At 34.8% G+C, this 19,809-nt stretch overlaps 1 protein-coding gene across 7 annotated transcripts in view; it reads left to right on the forward strand.

Moving 5' to 3' along the window:
- KCNT2 (potassium sodium-activated channel subfamily T member 2) overlaps positions 1 to 18,784 on the forward strand; it is a 224,785-nt gene extending 206,001 nt beyond the window's left edge. For 6 of the 7 annotated variants that reach the window (XM_033099848.1, XM_033099849.1, XM_033099851.1 and 3 more), the window contains 3 exons: positions 1,410 to 1,710; positions 13,447 to 13,531; positions 17,649 to 18,784. In XM_033099848.1, coding sequence (XP_032955739.1) covers positions 1,410 to 1,710; positions 13,447 to 13,531; positions 17,649 to 17,757 — 495 coding nt within the window. In that variant the 3' untranslated portion in view covers positions 17,758 to 18,784. The remainder of the gene's footprint in view (positions 1 to 1,409; positions 1,711 to 13,446; positions 13,532 to 17,648) is intronic. The other variant, XM_033099854.1, reaches the window with a different exon arrangement.
- Positions 18,785 to 19,809: the final 1,025 nt, after the last annotated feature.

Consider the following 19,809-nt stretch of genomic DNA (forward strand, 5'->3'; position numbering starts at 1 on the left):
CACTATTGCAAAACCATGGAATTAAGAATTTTAATACTTCCAACTTAAATTCTGGTAGCTAAAATAAGGTTTCTAAAAATGTTAATGAGAAGTTCTCTTATCACGAAGATATGAAGGTTAAATTCATTTTGAAATCACTCTGATACAGTAATGTGTTGAAACCAAAAGGTGGATAAATATTTATATTTTCTATTGAATTTAAGTGTGAGATAATTTCATAGCTTGCCGCTCGGTATTGTATGTAAGGCATTGACTGAGCCTCCATAATTTATATTCACTTTTGAAGGAATTTATTGGATCTACCTCCTGACCTTACTTAAAGTGGTAATTTAAATTCTATTACTTTGAAAGCTAGCAACACATGCATGTTATAGTTGCAGCTCAAACTTCCATCCACAGAAGGGGGGCCCAGTAAGCAGATTCGTGGCCGCTGCCCTAGATATAGTCAAGTTCAGGAAGTGTTTTCATTTGCATGTGCATGTTTTTAGAAAGTAAGACTTTCTGCTTTGATCTGCATTGCATTTTATATGACTTCCTGGTATGAAAAGCACCGATTTTGAAACAGGAAGCATTTATTTATGAAGGGCTTATCATCAAAGGAGAGATTCTTACTTTAAAATCAGTTTTAGTTGGGAAAGAGTACATCAAAATAGACTTTCTGAGTTTGTTCGTTGTTTCCCTCGTGTGGAGGATAGCCTGATTTAAGTTTTATTTGTGATTCGAGAATACATTTGTGAAATATTAATATTTACAACATATTTTCACTTTGACTACGGAAGACAGTTCCTGAAATATGTTTTAATATTTTAATCAGAAAACATTTTATGTGACAAATAATTAATGCATGAATTAAAAAGCACTTTGTTTTCTTCTGGGTCATATGGGGGAATTAAAAAATTTCACATCTGATAAAATATCATTGCAATGTCATCTTTGGAAAGAGCAATAACTTAAAAACCTTTAAGATATTAATTCCAAAAATAAAACAATTTTCATAATCTTTATTGACATTTCATGTGAAATACATGTTGTAGATTTAGAAAAGTCCATTTTGTGGACTTCATTTGAACAAAGTTATGAAATACCCTGTTGTTTTTGTGGTTTCAAACTACTCTATGTTAATAGTCATTTGATAAGATAACTGTGAAACATGAAACAGTAAATCCTTTCATTAAAACTTATATTGGAGGATGCAAAGCTGTTTTATCTGGTTCATACAATACCTTCCAGAGAACATATTTTCTAATTACAGTAACGGAAAATCAATATCAATGATTATGAGTTTGCTCTTTCTGTGAAAACTCTCATGACATGCATACTTATACCAAGATTGTAGCAAAATATTGGTATAGGCCCCAGCTACAATAATTCCTAAAATATCTAACTGTTGATCTCTACTTCCTTTAAAGTCTCAAATATCGATCAGCGTGGAAGAGTGGGAAGACACCAAAGACTGCAAAGAACACGGCCACCACCGAGGCAACCATCGCAACTCCACATCCAGCGACCAGTCGGACCATCCCTTGCTGAGAAGGAAGAGCTTGCAGTGGGCCCGAAGACTGAGCAGAAAAGGTCCCAAACACTCTGGTAAAACAGCTGAGAAAATAACCCAGCAGCGACTGAACCTCTACAGGAGGTCAGAGAGACAAGAGCTTGCTGAACTTGTGAAAAATAGAATGAAACACTTGGGTCTTTCTACAGTGGGATATGGTATGCTCTCTAAAATATTGTATGCTAATGGACTTGTGATTTCTGGCCGTTAGTCATTGTAGCGTTGGCGCTTAGTAAGCTGAGGATCACATTTTTGTTTCACAGGTTAATTTGAAGGGACTAGGGACACATATTTAATCTCCTGCAGGAAAGTATAATAATGATCAAAAAAATAAAAGTGCTAAAAATTGTAAGTATTTGCTTAGTTCTCTAGGCACTGAGATGAACACAGGACATGAATTAGCTTCATTTTAATTTTCACAAAAACTCTTCCAGTTTAGAGATAAGGAAACTACGTTAAGTAACTGGCTAATTCGCTTGTTAATAGCATGGCTAGAATTTATGTCTGGTTCTGTTTGGCTCCAATGTCGCTCTTACACACACACACACACACACACACACACCCCATATCTTATTCTAGGGCTGGAATAAAATGCATTTTAGGCATTGGGAAGTAACTAAATGTGTCAGCTACAGATGACCCAAAATGTTCCTGCAAAATTTGTTTAGTTTCTTGTGGTCCAGAAGCAAAAAGTCTTCAAAAGCTTTAATGTAAAGCTCAAAGAGTGCTTGTTCTCATGCAATTGTTAGGCTCCCATGTTGGGTCTGTGATCGCGATGGAGACCACGTGGCGCAGCTTAAATAAATAATGCAAAGATAATTTTAAAATGCACCACTCATCACTGTATGAATTTTACTTAAAAAATAAACTTAGTCAACTTAGAGGAAAAGCAAATGATACATAAGTGTTTCATATATATATATATATATGTGTGTGTGTCTACACACACATATATATACATATATATACATATATATGTATATATACATATACATATACATATATATATACACATATATATACATTTATAATTATGTATATATATAAAACACTTATGTATCATTTGCTTTTCCTCTAAGTTGACTATGCTTATTTTTAAATTATATATATATATATATATATATATACACATATATATATATATATATATATATATATATACACATATATATATATATAAGTGTGCATTTAGGTATTTTCGAGAGTTTCTTTTATATACATATATAAAAGTTGGGTAAACCAGAAGCTAAGAGACTTGTACGTATCATGCAGTTTAAGGATGAAATAAAAAGCATTCCACATTTGCTTTCTTCCACATTTGAGACACATTATGAGTTTCAACATTGTACACAGAGGACATTTTTAATCTTTGAATTAGACGGAGTTCAAAGGGAGTTACCTGTGTTTGTTTGAAGAAGAAAAGGAAACATAGTCACTAAGTACCTACTCTATGCCAGGGACAATTGGCTTTTGTACGTTTTCTCATTACTTCTTATAACCCTGATTAGACAGGTTTCCCATTTGAAGCTCAGAGGACACACAGATGAAATGTACTGGTGTCCAGATTCCCTATGTCATTGAAATCCGTAATTATATTTCCTTACATAAATGTAGTATAGACTCAGCCATAATTTTAATATGATCACACAAAGTCTTACATTAAAAAGCAAAATAAATTAAAAAACAACATGATTTTCATTTAAAAAAATTATAGTAGTAGCTCTTTGCCAATTTGATGGCATTAAGGCTACAGTCCTATTATTTTCGTGCACTTTCAGTCATTATTAGTCAGCTATTTGATCTTCTTTGGAAAAGTTCTAGTGAGTGAGTATTCATCTAGGTGGCAGCAGTGTCTCTGCTGGCCATAGCAATCCCAGGCTGGTCCTGTAAGCAGTGGGGCAGGTAACAGTTTGCCTCAGAGACACAAAAACCCCTGAATTTACTGCATGGCAGAGAACATATTCTGTTTTTGCCTGTGACACTTCTATCTGATACCTTGCATTTAGGTATTTTCGAGAGTTTCTTTTTTTAAATAAATTTGTTCATTTAATTCTCACACTAACTCTCACAGAAAGAAAGAAAAGATTCTGTCCATCTTTTTTTTTTCCTCTCTCTCTCCTTTCTTTCTTCCTCCTTCTTTCTGTTCATTCTATCCACCTATCTGTCCAGAGACCCATCAATCCATTTTAAATTCGTGTACTGACAACCCTGATAACAGAAAGATTATGAAAACAGGATTTGGAATCTAACACATCCTGGGGCACTGAACTTTGCCATGCATTTCTAACTCACAAAAGTTCATCCAGTGTTCAACAGATGGTAGCCGGCTGCCCTCTCAGCCCGCGGGCTGCCCTCTCAAGCACTGTTCCAGGCATTGGGACCAGAACAATGACCTATTCAGACAGGACCTTTGCATTTACGGAACTTATACTCTAGTGTCAGTCAACAGAGTCATCGAATTACTGAACATTTCCAAGCCATTTTATCATTTGTGAAATGGAAATAATAATACCTATCTCATAGGTTTGTTGTGTAGGACCAGTGGAATAATGAGTGAAAATGTGCTTAGGCTGGAAGAGGCATTCTCTTGATGCTACACTCTACCGTACGTCTATTTAAGTACTACAAGTCTATCTGTGTTTTACACATAAAAACGGTAGTTTTTTGTTTTGTTTTTTTTCCCCACAGTTCAAAAACAAAAACAAATTCTGCATCCTTGGGGGCAATATTGTCTCCATTGAGGAAGCAGGCTTTTAAACAATTATTTTGCATGTTTGTCTTCCTTCTTTGAGGGAAAGGGAATGTCTTACTCATCTTTTGATCTTTGTATCCCAAACACATGACACATTTCCTGACACATAGGAACCCAGTAACTGCACACTGAATGTGTGAACAAGTAGAGTGCTTATAGGTGAAAAGACATGGTCTGCTTGCATCACCTGGCCAAGCATATGCTCGCATTGGTATTTTAACTTATGACATTTGACCCTGTATCTTTTAATGTTTCCATTAAACCATGTGTCCTTTCTGCATTACTGTGAATATTGTACAGTGCTTCACAGATGAAACATGTTTAGAAATACTTTATACACAAGGCACGATGACTGATTTAACTATGAGACGTCATCGATTTTTTTAAGTACGTCTGGCCTGCTCCAAGAGAAGAAACACATTGTTTTTGAATATTGGATATAAGACACAAAGGAGAGAGAAAGGGAAGAGTCAAACGCTGACTTCTGAGGGGTCTACTTTAAACAACTTAGCGTCCGGTGGTGATACTCAGCTTAGAAGAAGAAGACAAAGAACACATGGGTGAAGATAATAAATTTGAGCGTGTGGAAGACTTCTGATGGCAATGTGTAAGAAGCTGCATTTCTGCTGGCTGGTGCTCAGAAAAAGAAATAAGACACAGACTTGAGAGTGATTAGCATATATATTTTTAATTAAAGCCATAGGAATAGGTGAAATAACCCCCCCAGGTGAAGGACTACAGGAGAGCTCTGGAAAATACTAGTATTTCTGGAAGGATAAGGAAGGATTTTTAAAGAACAGGAGACTGAAGTGTGTAGAAGTGAATTACCCCAAAGATGTGCCATAGTACAATAGTACGCTAGCAATTGGTTACCTGTTTTATGCCTTCAGAAGTCCGGTGGGGCCTGAGATGGTCAGAGGCACCCCTCGGGCTGGTTACTTCCAACCATGAGCAGTTTTGTCTGTGACCCCAATGTGAGTACAAATATCATTTCCTGTGTGTTCTATGATGTGAAAAAAGCACTGGGAGGTGTTGGACTAGAGAATAGGAGGCCATGCTTACAAGTGCCAAATAGTGCTGGAAGTAGAGTGATGGGTCACTGGGTGATCTCGGCGAGGATCAGTTACATGGTATGTGTACACGCTACATGGAGTGGCGTGAGGCATGACGACGGTAAGGATTTGGATGTAGTGGATTTAAATACGTCAGGGGCTCCCGAGGCGTTGGAAATTTAATCTATCTGATCGTTTCACCATCTCTTGCTTCCATTACCAAAGACATATTGGGATACAAGATGGATGTTGGAACACCAATTATTTTGTTCACATTCCATCTAGCAAGAGGACGGAGATACCAGAGAAGAAAGGGTGGTCTTTTCAAGTAAAACATATTACCAAGGAGGTGCACCCATCATTTCAACTGTGCGCCGTTGGCAAGGCAGTATGTTTTGCTTTTGGTGGCTGAGATCAAACATTAAAGAAGAGAAGAACAGCTACTGAGAGACAGCTGCCAATCTCTGCCACAGTGGATCTTTTTGAAGAAGTTTCATTGTGGAGGAAAGGTGGGAAAGATGGAGATAGCTGGATGGGAAAGTGAAGAAAGAAGAGGGGCTATTTGCTTTGAAGACTGGAGACATATGAGAGCATTTTTATAAAGACTGAGCCATGAGAGAAGAAGTTGAAAATACAGGAGATGGACCACAGTTGGGGCCCTCTGCTTAGATATTTGAAAATGAGGAAAATATGCATGTTTTTAAATGCAGTACACTTGTAGTACAACTTGAAAGGAAGCTGAGTAATATTTCATTTGATAGTAAGAGGCACAGTTATCTCCTGAGAATGATGCCAAAAGTGGAAGGGTGAGTGTTTTGAAAATAATTCAGAATGCAGCCTCAAAAGAAAAGCTGTTCTTTCTGTGTGAGACTAATCTCTTTCATTTTCCTTTTCACTTTTATATTTGTAGAATTTTAATACAGAACATTTCCAACATGAGTAAATGTGGAAAGAATGGTATAATGAACAGACTCATTATCATGCTTCAATAACTACCAACTCTTGGCCTATCTTCTTTCATGTACAATCCCACCAATGTCCCTCACTTCTCATAATATTTTTAGGTAACTTTCAGACAGCATGTACTTTAGTATTTACCTCTGTAATTTACAGACTAGTTATAAAACTGCAATCAAATTTACTTTAAAAAGATATTTTTAAAGTGTTTGCTATGGGGTTTTCATTTGGTTGGTTGTGTGTACATAGAGATGTTTTAATCTATAAACTACACTGCCATGTGAATAATTATTGTTTTCTTTATGTAAACAACTGGCATAATTTTTCAACAATCTCTTTAGAAGGGCTCTTATACTCACTGAAAATTATTCTAACCATTGACAGATTACTAATGATCAACCCATAGAGTAACATATGCTTTTAATGGCATAAATTAGCAAGTAAGTCTGCCTGGGGTGACTGCTGCTTATAGGTACAAGTCAATGGTGGCATGGATTGTTGTACGTTTCATGCTGTTAGTAAAAGATGAAATGCCAAAGGAGAAAATAAAAAGTCCTTGTAAGTGAGGAAAAGGTTAACTACTAGTTAGACACTAGAATTCATTACATCCATCAGAGAGCCTTAGTTTATTTGTAAAGCAAATTTATAATTTACCTGAACTATTGGATAGATTAACCAAAAATGTTTGTGTGTGTGTATACATACATAAATGTGTATATATATATAAAACATGGTGACTTAATTGTTAGTTACCACATTTTTCTGTGTATAATGCACACCCACATTTTTGGCCCAAACTTGCAGGGAAAAAAAATATCTTTCATTTCAGTTTTTTAGTACTATTCATGTATAATGCGCATCCTTATTTTTCCCTCCCAAATTTGGGCAAAAAGATGCACTATACATAGCAAACTGTGGTGGTCTCTTTCTTGTGGGGAAGAAATAAATTTAACAGACGATTGTTATGCCCACCCACACTGTAATAGACACGGTGATGGTAGTAATGGTGATAGTAATGGCAACACCATCAACTTCTATTTTGGGACACTTATAAATCCTTGATCATTCTCATAAAAGTTTAACGACAACAAAATAATGACAAAGAAAATCCCCCAACTCCTAATCAATGTCAGTTACCTTCTTCTAGCACACAAATATTCACAAATTTATCATACAGCAAATTACCAAAGAGGAAAAAGTCACTGTAGCTAAATATTTCTTCTAGAACATTTTGCAACATTAGTGCTTGGGAGGAATTGAAAAAGTATCCGCGATCTCTCTAATGACTTCATCAACAATTTATTATTTCAAAGGAAATTGACACTAAATTTTTATTGGTTTTTGAAATATTTATTTTTTTCTCAGTGGTATCGATATGCCAATCAATATATTCCCAGCATAGATTCCCAGAACATGGATGACTTTATGTTGTTCTGTATTTCCAGAACCAATCCATTCTCACAAGGAGGCAGTTAGGAGATATACATGGGTTTGTTTTATGTTTTTCTCATTCTATATATAGGATGTTAATAGAAAAAACAAACTCAGTGGTTTTCTTAATAGATAAAGTAATGAAGCTTTCAAAGAGGGTGATTGTTGAGCTGATAATGATATATACTAAATGAAAATATTTGGGCAATGAATTTTCCATATGTCCCTAAATTAAATCTATGAAATTTTGCTTCATGGAGTTGTACCATATTCTTCTCAGAACATTAATTTTTCAATGATACCGACATTTTTACATAATTTAACACCATAGTTAACTTAATTGCACTTAAATATACATATATTTTATCTTTCGAATGAAAATTCAAATGTTATGTGTTGGCATATGTATAAGAAAAATGTGGCCAGTTTGAATAAAATAAAATATCTTTTGTCACTGAGAAAAAAAGTTAATTGGTTGAGTGAAGTTTTTACTTGCAACATTTTATTATGGGTTGAGTATAAATAGTCAGTGAATGAATAGTCAGAAATAGAAAGCAAAGAATGAGCTTTCTAACATTTCTAAAACAACAAGAAGAATTTTTTGGTTATGATGACTGCTTATGTTCTCAATTTATATAACTAGAAAAAAACTAAAAATCAACAGTGTGCAGACACCAGACAAAAGACAGCGCATAACTTTGTCCCTCAGGGAAGGGAAACAAATGAGTTCAGCCTTTTATAGGCTAGAAGTCACTCAGGTGGACCCTAAATAAGAAAATATGACCTGAAAAATCAACCAATAGAAAGGGATCCAGAAAACAAGGCTACTAAAACAGTTACTATAGTGTGGTCAACATGGTGGAGAAAAACAGGAGCATGCTAATGAGAGAAATCAAAGACAGAAAAGAGATCAAATTGAACCTCCTAGATTTCAGAATTCATAATGCAGCACTAATGATTATCCTAAGATAACTTGAGTGATATGCTTAAAATCATATAGAAAGTTTTCAGTTAACTTACAGGCACACTTGTACTAAAGACGCCTAACTCCTGTTCCGCAAGTTGTGTTACACAGTTTACTGCTTCTCAAGAAAATTGCTAAAAAGGTCTGGGAGGGAAAATGAAATCACCAGTGGGTTATGCGATGACGGATGATTTGGATTAGTAGACTATGTAGGAGAAAGAAGCACTGAGCCACTGAGAGTATGTTCTCTGATAAGGCATTCGTTGTAGTGACGGAAGGAAAACCATGCCCTCAGTCTGCTATAGCACCGATTTCTTTTTGTTTTTACTTGCTTTTTCCATCAGCACTCAAATATACTGTGGTGTCTCTCATCTTAAAACAATCTTTCTCTCTCTCTCTCTCTCTCAAGCTCCGAAGCTCTTCAGCTATCTTTCCCTCCCTCCTCACGAATTTTCTCCATTGCCATTGTTACCAAGCACCATCATCTCTCACCTGGGCTTCTGCACTAGTCACCTACTTACCACTCCCCCGTCCAAATTTGAGCCCTCATAGTTCATCTTCCACAGAGCAGCCAAGGCGATATGTTCAGTATGCCACCAAATCTCCCACCCTTACAACCACTCAGTGGCTTCCAATTGCTTTTAGAATAAATTTCAAACTTCTCATCAAGGTCTTAATGCACCATGGGACCTGGTCCTAGCTGGTCTTTTCAACATCGTCTCCAATTACGTCCTCCTCGCTCACTTTAGTCCATCGTCTGGGCTCTGTTTCCCCAACTTAAAACCAACAACCTCTCCCATTTGCTGTTCTCTTTGATCACTTTTCTTCCTTATCTTTGCAATACTTTCATATCACAATATACAAGTATGATGATTGTTATTTACAAGTTACAGATTGATTTTGCCTGCTACAATAATAATAGGAAACCATTATGTAGTACTTGATATGAATAGGTGCTGATTCTAAGAATGACATGTTTGTATTAATGTATTAATTTTAAATTATGTTGATTATTCATTTACAATTTAATTCTAATGATAACCTATGAGATAGCACTATTGTTACCCCATTTTACAGGTGAGGAAACTGAGCCCAGAGATATTTTTTTTAAAAATTAAGTAATCTGCCTGTAGTCTCAGCATCCATAATTGGGAAGGCCAGGATTTTGAGGCAGACACTCTGGTTTCAGAGCCTTTGTTCTTACCTGGTCCTCTCAGTGATACCTTTGTATTCATTATTGGAAATGTTTTTCTGATTACACAATACATAATGGGCATGTGTTTTTGAAAATATTATTGAATGAAATCTACACAAATATAAGTAAGGTTTCATATTTTTCTTATCCAATGTTATTCTTTTTTAAAAGTGCTCTTAAAATACCTCATAGGAAAAATTTTAAAACCAAAACAAACTAAAAAAATGAAACTCATGTGTGTGGAATGGGACTCAATAAATTATTCTGTCAGAACAATAGGAGTATAATTCCTTTTCCTTTATAATATGGTCTATTTACATGAAGCACGCTAAACAAAATACTTGTTATATGAAGCTTTTCACTGAATAATTTCATACATTAATTAAGATAGTAAAATAAGTTTCTTGGTAAATACGAGAAATTATTGAATATGACTCTAAAATTTCTTTTCAAATTTTCTATATTCTAGTACATTTGTTTCAACTTTTCATAAGAAGAATAGTTCCATTATGATAATTATGTCAACGATGAAATAATAACTGTAATTAAACCATTTAAAGTATACATGGCCTTTTATTTTGCCAAAGTGAGAGAATATTTATCAGGAACACTTTGCATGTCCTCACAGCAGATTTCCTTTGTAGATATTTTTGCTTGATAGGAAATACAAGTCTTGATTCTGGTTCATGAGCCAAATTTTCCATAAACATTTTATTTTATTCACTGAACATGTCATTATATTTTTGGTAAAAATCCTTATTTAATCCATTTGTGTCTTTGTCTCTACCAGTGATAATTATTATGACTCAGTCTTCAAGATCTAGGGAACCTACCACCTTTTTTCTTCCCAGAATGCAGAAAAACCTGAAAAATAACGTAAGGACTACAGATAGTGAAGAAAAGAGCAGACTTAACAGCTGCTGAAACTTGATCGTTGAATGGTGTTTTGATGTATGACCCCAACAGGCTTTTAAAGCCTTGCTTCCTAATTCTTAAACACAAAGTCACAAAGAGAAAGAGTGAACTGTAGGACTTCCCAACGAGGCAGCATGGCAGAGCACAGGCCCACCAGAATGAACTCTACAGCAAAGCAGACATGAAAGAGAAACACAGAATAGCTTTGAACTCAGCCACTTCCTTTAAAGGAAGCTTGAGAAGTCAGTGGGGGATGGGTGAGGAAAGAAACAGGCAGTGTCCAGGTCTCATCCTGTTGTCACTCACATTTTGATCTAAACCACATGGAACCACTGAATTGAGCTCATTAGCAAAGCGTTTGCTCCAATTCCTGAAGTCCATGAAAAAAATCAAAATCTTCAGAACGATGAATAAAACAGGCTACTTGCTCAGAAAAACATTATTGACACAATAGCTCTATCTACTGCTGTAAATCTCTTTGTTACCTAGACAGTTGTTTGTGACAGGTAAATCAAGTCACCCATAGATTTGGACTTCATCCCAGAACCAAAAATGAGTACGGCATCATGTCAATTATCTACAAGAAAAGTTGGGTATTAATATTGACTAAGAAGTTATTTGTTACAATTGTTTTTCCTTTAATGCCGCTGTTCAATCATATTCACTGTGTATAAGACAAAGTTCAATAATGCTACTGTCCGTATAAGAATTTGATTAGCCAAATGAGACGGAGGTGTTCTACGAGACCTGTTACATTTCAGAGCGTTATGTTTTAGTTTCTAGAAGGCACTGAAAATTTCTGCTCCTTTGTACAGCATTTGTGGAAATTCACACAGGGGAAAGCTTCTCAAAGAGGAAGACGTAAATTGAAATTGCTTTTTCTATAGAAAGATGATTCTGGCAATCTCAGGCCAGTACAATATGCTTTAGTTGGAATTGTTCCTTATTTAGAGTAAGCTCATTTCATATACTCATTGCAATTCCATCTTCAATAGCTGAGTTAGCCACCTACCTCTAGGTAAGACTGACAGATTTAACAAATAAAAATATAGGATTTCCAGTTCAATTGATTTTCAGATAAACAATAAACAAGTTTTAGAACAAGTCTGACGCATGCAACGTTTAGGATATATTTATGCTAAGTAACTGTTAGCTGTTTTATCTGAAATTCAGAATTCATTGGACATTCCCTATTTTGCCTGGCACCCCATCCTTATGGCAGACTACAATTCTGTGTGTCTATCCCAGAGATCTATGCAACCCAAATCTATTCCTTTATTTGAATCTTACTTTGATGATCTTGTGATTACAATAGTTTTACTGGCGTACTTATCGTGGGTTCAGTTATATCACAGTTATCTGCCTTGTAAGATAAAGGTTTTCATTTATAGACTTTAAAAATAGGGAGCATCTGTGTATCAACTTGAAATATCATAACTACAAATATTGTCTTTCGTATTTAAGTCACACATTGTTAATTAAATGAACCCAGTGGTAAACATTATTTTATGAAAACAGTTTATATTTCCCAGCGTAGGAAACAATCAGGGTCAGCTACGTTGGGCGAAAAAAGGCCTTCACTTTATTTGCATGTAGTTATGTGAGCACTGATATATCTTTATCAGCATGAAATCTATACTTAGATTTTAGATCAAATGCAAAAGTTACTACTTCTTTCAAGTCTTGTCTACCACTGAAGTGTCTAGAAGCGTACTATGTCTCTAGAGCAGGGTTTTAATCGGTGCCCTCACAACCTAAACATTTCACCTTGGAAGGATTGATGCTCCGTGAAATGTCTGTCCACGTGCCCTTACGTTTACGTCTTATCAAAGCCTTGACAGCTGAAACTTTAGCTCCAAAGCTGTTTTCTTTTCTTTTTCAGTATCTCTATATAATGCCAGGTCAGTTTTCCGAATTTGAAGGCTGACCATGTCTTGAGAGTGAATTGACAAAATTAAAAGGGCAAGGCCTTTTAGTTTAAAAAATATATAGTTTTCGAGGAAAAACAAATGACTCTGTAGGACCCTTGCCCTGAAACTTTCAGTTAAATCCTGCTCCATAGGATTCTTTGCATTCTGCAAAAATGATCAGATGGCTTGCATCAGATAGATCCAAACCTTGGATGTGTAACTAAGCCAAACATATTTAGGGCCTTCACGTCTTTTTAAACATTTTTGTTGTGTTTTCTAAGTACAATGCCATTAGCTGATTTTCCACAAAATTTCCCATATGGATATTCCTGTCTGGGATGGTCACCTATAACCACAATTACTTTTTATAATTGATAAAGCATAATAAATTAAGTCAACATCTTGTCTAGCTTTTTTAAAACAGAAATACTTTTTCACGATAAAAGCTTAAAGGGTAGACTGTAACTGTGGTTGTTTAGAGCAGAATTAATTAGAAACTTTATTTTTATCACCTATTGGAGCAAAAAATGAGTACCTGTCAGACATTTCCAATGACAGTAATTTGAAAGTAGTTGGAAATATGCACACAGTTGGGCTGTGGCCCAAACGATAGCAAGTTCCCGTTGATAGCTCTATGCTTTGAAGATAAGATGCTCGATACCAATTCCTGTAATTTCCCTGCGTAGTGTAACAAACGTGGCACTTATTTATCTTCTAGATGAAATGAATGATCATCAGAGCACCCTCTCCTACATCCTGATTAACCCGTCTCCAGACACCAGACTAGAGCTGAACGATGTTGTGTAAGTTGATCTCATACCGCACACAAGACATTTATGTATACAATCCACTGATTTGATTTATTTGTTTTTATATTGATATCTCCACCATGAGAGCCCCTTCTGATTCTTGCAATATGGATGTCCAAGTCCAATTTTTGTGTTCGATAAACATGCATTTTATGTGTTGCTTTGTGTAATGCTACAAATATTTTAAAAAGTCCTTGTAGGATTGTACAGGAATAAAAGAAGGAAATGGCAGCATGAATTCTGTATTCTGTGAGCTAATATATATGTGTGGAAGTCAGAAAAAAATATGTGGAGAAATAAGAGAACAGCTCAAAGGTAAACCTGAACTATCTCACATTACCTAGTTCTAAAGACCTCAGATTTCTTACCAGCCAAAGTAAATAGGTCAAAACACTTATGAGGAAAAGGTCTACAGTAGTAATTTGATTCATCAGAAACTACACGTAGGAGTGAGAAAGTAGCAAGACTTTAGAAAAGGCATTTTGACTGCTGTTCATTTAAGCCCAGGAGAGAAATCCCTAACAATAGTTTGCCCCCAAGGTCCCTGGATGAAAGCTGCTTCCCCCAGGTAGCGAATCCCAGACTGTCTTAATGACTTAAAACAAATGCCAAAGACCGTAAGTCCTGGTGGGTGTTAGGTCTGCAGGGTGTGTTTGTATCTATCGTCAGGAAAGTAAGTAGTAAGGTCAGAGACTTAGAGGACGGAGAACATTCTGTCATGCAGAGCATAAAATGCATTCCGGCCAGAGGCTTAGATCTACAGCTACTGATACGCCACGAATCAGAAGCCTACTTTTATAGGCGGCCAGTTTTGTGGGAGATTTTGACTGGGGTGGAAAGAGTATTTATTTCTTTAACAGGGAAACCAGTTGGAAAGGTGTTACGCAGGTTTAAAGGGGATAACCGGTCACAACAGCAGAATGATGACTAGTGTAATTAACGGAGGCTCGTCTGGAGATAAATTTATGAAGACAAAGAGTGTGACTTGTTCGTTGGTGTGGCAGGTGGAGAAGGAGGCATGCGTGGCTTTAAGATTTCAAACAAACAGACAAACTGAGTGCTGGTGTACTGAAACAAATCCAAATAGGGAGGCCACTTTCCAAGCAGGAGACAGGATTTGTTGGCTGGGGAGGAGAGAGAGCTGATGAGTTGGGGTTCAGATACATTGTTCAATGCACTAACTGGAAAAGTCTAGAAAGTCTGTAGACATCTAGTACTGCAGCTCTGAAGGGAGGCTAGTTCTATATAGAAAATGTTTATTTTCCATCTTCTAGATGAATAAAGCAAAAGAGAGAATGATTGTTCCAAAGAGGAGATACATAAAGAAGAAAAAGTAAAAGAATGACTCAGACCGTTGAGCAGTGGTCAGTTTTAGGGCGGAAAGATGAGCGTGTTTCAGAAACTTCTTAGGAGAATTTATCAGCAGGAGTAACTCTGACCCAAAATCAGTGTGAAAAGGTTTGTATAATGCACCTAAGATACAACTAACAAATATAATAATGCTTTAACTTGCTGTCTGCTGATCCTGGTTGGAATACAGGACCTGTGGGATTCAGGTGAATGGACATTTTAGCTGCTAAGGCAGTTCTTAAGGCAGCTGTCAAAACTTATATCCAGTGGTGGTGGTGAATTTGTGGAGCACTTGCAGTTGGAAGAAAATATCTTATTTACGATGCACTTGGCTCTCAAATGCCCATTCTGGACACTTCACTTAGTCTATTACTGTAATAAAATGAAACTGCTCTATTTCACCTGTGTCCATTTTACTCACTTCTTTCTTCCTTTAAATCCATAAAATCAGCCAATTTTTATTCATTCCCCAATCTGCCCATGTAATTCCAACCTTCTTATGCCTCTTGCAAATTAATTATAGTTGTATTAATTATGTAGGGTTTTTAAAAAGTTATGCTTACCTTATTCATATTTCATAATAAATTCTGTTCCCTGAGCTTAATATATTTCCCATGATTATTTCTGATGGAATAGGAAGATATTATTAACCTTTATGTCTATGCACACGTCCTTCTATCAAATAGATGTTTATAATCAGAAATAATTCCCAAACTCTTAAATTTACAAATAAAATATGTATGTTATAATATACACAGGTAAAATAAGCATAATGTTTTCTGTCTTCTGGATATTATTTGTTTATTAGCTTTCAACTAAACCATCAGCTTGACAGCTATGAAAAAATTTTTTTCAAAGATCTGTATATGTGGCATTGAGATAACTAAATTTTAGTATAACTGGAGCAATGATAAATATCATGGAAAAAATGCCTACCATGACAAGTAATACGTAAAAAGACATTTAAGACATTTATTTTATTAGGCTCGTAGGTTTTGTAGTGATAATAAGAAGGGAAGAAACTTTTGCAGCTACGTCAGTGAATCTAAGGGATAATGGATTATACTCATGCCTTTTATGTTTTTCTAAAAAATTGCTCTCAAAAGTTCATTTTAAATGAAGGAGCAACATTAATTTGATTCAAAGAACAATAAATCACTAGATGATATGGCATTAAAAAGCTTATTGTGCACTACTAGTTTTGTTCATCGATCTACAATGCTATTGATATTTAAAGTAATTATAAAGCAGTGTGCCTAGGTAACAAATCCAGTTAATAGATTCAAGGACACTCACATTAACTTTTATTTGATCAAAGAAAATAGACTGCAATGCTTTAAATGGCCTTTTCTCATTTTCATTAAGGAACATATTTTATGAATATTTTTTCTTTATTTTTTAAGAGGAAAAATACCACGTTCATCAGAGTTCTCACTCTTATATTAGTTTCTTATATTATTCTCACTCTTATATTATATTACAGTTTCTCTGTTCATTTTTTGTACCTTCTAAAATCATTACAAAACTATGAATACTAATTTCATTTGCAACCAAAATAAAACATTCTGCAAAACTGCATTACATATATTTACTTTCCTTCCCCCAACTCAACCCCTCAGCGGCTTCCTGCTGCCTTTGGAACAGAAATTATACTGACAGTTAAGGTCCTTCATGAACTGTTCTCTACTTTTCTTCCTGAATTTATGGTTATTTCCTGGCCTAACCAGTCTTAAAGTCAACTCGTTTCCGAAATGTTATCAGGAAACTCGCTGGTCTGTGCGCCCTTTAGTCCAAGCCTTAGATTTCCTTTCTGTCCGTCTCTACTTCAGCCTGGAGATACAGCTGAACCAGACCTCCTGATGAAACTATTCCCTAGTTATTTCTATTGATCTTTTCCTCTTCTGTGAGGGTAGGAATATCTGTCTCTTCTTTGTATCTGCTTCATCAGTTAAACTCTACTGATCTTCTGCAGAACAGGGGTCAGATTTGTGACTTTCTGCATTCCCAGGCCCTAGCTCAGAATTCTAAATGTGCTCCGGAAATACACGTTCATGCCATCATTTCTCAGCTCTCTCAAATGCTAGCAGTGATGAAATGTTTGAGTTTGGCAGATGAACATTTTCCTATGTAGTGGCAGAATGAATTAAGACTTATTTTTGGTACTTTTGTATAATTCTTATTCTACTGAATTTTAGATTATAAATTTCCAAACAATTAAACGATTATTCCCTGTCCATAATAGTCTCCATGACATTTAATAAATCACTGATTTTATAGAATCATAGAATATTTAGATTAAAAAGACCACAAAAAATTGTTTATATCACATGTATTTAACCGTGATAAAAATAAGATTAAGAGCAGTTAAGTAATAGAAGAATCATGGTTAGGATTTAGGTCTCTTTGATAGAAAAATAGCCAATGTGATGGACAATTAATCAAAAAAAATACTAAAATACTAACACAAATCATAAACCTTTGAAAAAATGAAGGCGGTGAAATGGATCATAACTGAAATATAATGATGCTTGTTCATCAGTATTCATCATCCTAATCATCTTAACTATAGAAATTATTCAAACCCTGAAGAATTTTAGAAGTCAACTAAACTGTGAGTCCTTCTACTAACATTCTAAAGAGAGACATTTTAGATAACCTAAAAACTGAACAATTAATTTCAAGTAGCAATCTCAAGTTTCAGTGTGAATTAGTTTTGTGTTTACTGACTATTACAGTTATTTGCTTTGTTTTCTCTCATCAGATACTTAATCCGGCCAGACCCACTGGCGTACCTGCCAAACAGTGAACCCAGTCGAAAAAACAGCATCACCACCGCTGCTCAAGATTCTCGGGAGGAAACTCAGCTTTGATAATGAGAAAACAAGAGACATCTTTTTTCCTACAAGGACCTTGCTTGAAAGAACTCTGAATCTTAGAGGAAATTAAAGAAAAAAAGCATTGCTGGCATTACATGAGTGGAATATATTCATATCTCTCATATTTAAAAAAATCTATTCTCTTCGAAGTATAGATAATTTTGAAATTTAACCTACTGCTTAATATTTGAAAGACATCAATGGAATCAGTTTGAAAACCTAAGTTAAAACACAAAATTTAAAATTTGATATTTAATTGTTTGACAGTAATCCAAACTGTATGAAGCCAATTTAAAAAGTACTAAGGTTTTATGACAGGACACCAAAAGTCCAGATATATTTGGGGCATCGCAACAGACATAGAAGATTGTTGCTCCTCCTAAAAATTAAATGTGTCATATTATATTCTTTAAACTCGCTCTTTTATAAAGCCGAGCTCATCATAAATGTCTAATCTTCTCTCCACAGAGATGAACAAACAAACTTGCTGCCTGACATTTTTGTAAGAACCATGGTTCACTTTAGAATATAAATCTTTAAGTCATTTTAACCTATTTTGTTGCCTTTTCACATGATATCATCTTTATTTTAGAATTTCAGATGCTCATAGCATGTTTTATTGCATTGAAGAAAGCAAAACAAACAAAAAGAAATATCAAGTACGTGAACTTTTTGCTAACTTTATGCCTGAGATACACTGTAAGCCAAGAAAAATGGACTAAAAAGCAAATACTGATTGTTCTCCTAAAAGAATGCTTAACATAGATAAAATACTTAAAACACATTTGTTGACTTAATTTAATCTAAGAATTGAGATAGTAACTGAAGTATGCAGTAATGATGTTCATTACACTCTTGAGTTTTAAAATTTTTCATTTATCTGTACAGAGTATTTCATTAGAAAGATACTTTAAAATTCAAAAAAGGAGAATGACATGTCTTATGTAATCCAAAGAAATACTGAAACACTGGAAGTCCTCCTTTATGCTTTTAGTATTTAAATAGTCATACACTAAAACAAGGTATGTTGAAACATACCTTGTTGATTTAAATTTAAATTTAAAATTGATTTAATTTTGAAAAATTATCTATAGGAACTGTTTTAATATTGTGAGGAAACAGTGTAATAAAGATAGGTAGTTATGCCATTGAAATTTGATATAAATCATGTAGAAATCAACAGTTATAAATTAAATATAAATTGAGCCTTGGTGACACCAGTGCTTTTGACTGTATTTATTCCCCATCATAAACGAGTGAAAAGCACTAAAGCAAAGTTCGCCAGGTCGATGGGATGTATTAAGGTATTCCCATGGAAGAGACATTGGTAAATTTAGAAATATACTTTTTTTTAATTTTGTATTTTTTTTTAATTTTTGAAATTGATATTGAGTTTTAATTCAACAGAAAATAGGACATGTAAGACCAGAAAGAGACATTTTATCCTATTTTTTCATAAAGAAGCAGATAAACTGAAAGAAAATAGAAGGATTAAAAAATACAGATTAAGAAAGCCTACTAGTCCCCAAATAATTCTGTGAAAATAAAAATGTAAAACATAAAATGTGAAATTACAGATGTTAGCCATTGCATAGTCGGGCTTATAGAATATGAAATGCCTATTTGTTGTTGTTTTAGTAATTTTACACTACACTACTCTTATTTTGGAATAACGAAAACACCAGGAATTTCCCCTAAATCAGGGAGATTTTATCTTTAATTTTCTTAGACAGGGGAGTAGAATTTATAAAAAGTTACTTAAAATTGAAATTATACCTTAAAACAAATATTGTATCACAGGTATGTATGTTATAAACACATGGGAAATACATTTGACAAATACATATTGACATGTAAATTATTCAAACCAAAGGCAGAATCAAACTGATACATGTAATGGAGAACACTAATGAATTTAATGGATCTGTTACATAGTTGCACATCAATAGTCAAGTATGATGTTTTCTGAGTTGCCATTTCTTTACTTCGTTACATTTATAGGCATCAATGTAAGATTTTACGAATCATCTATTTCCTCACAAGATC

Source organism: Rhinolophus ferrumequinum, chromosome 27 (genome assembly GCF_004115265.2).
Source record: "Rhinolophus ferrumequinum isolate MPI-CBG mRhiFer1 chromosome 27, mRhiFer1_v1.p, whole genome shotgun sequence".
Lineage (NCBI taxonomy): Eukaryota > Metazoa > Chordata > Mammalia > Chiroptera > Rhinolophidae > Rhinolophus > Rhinolophus ferrumequinum.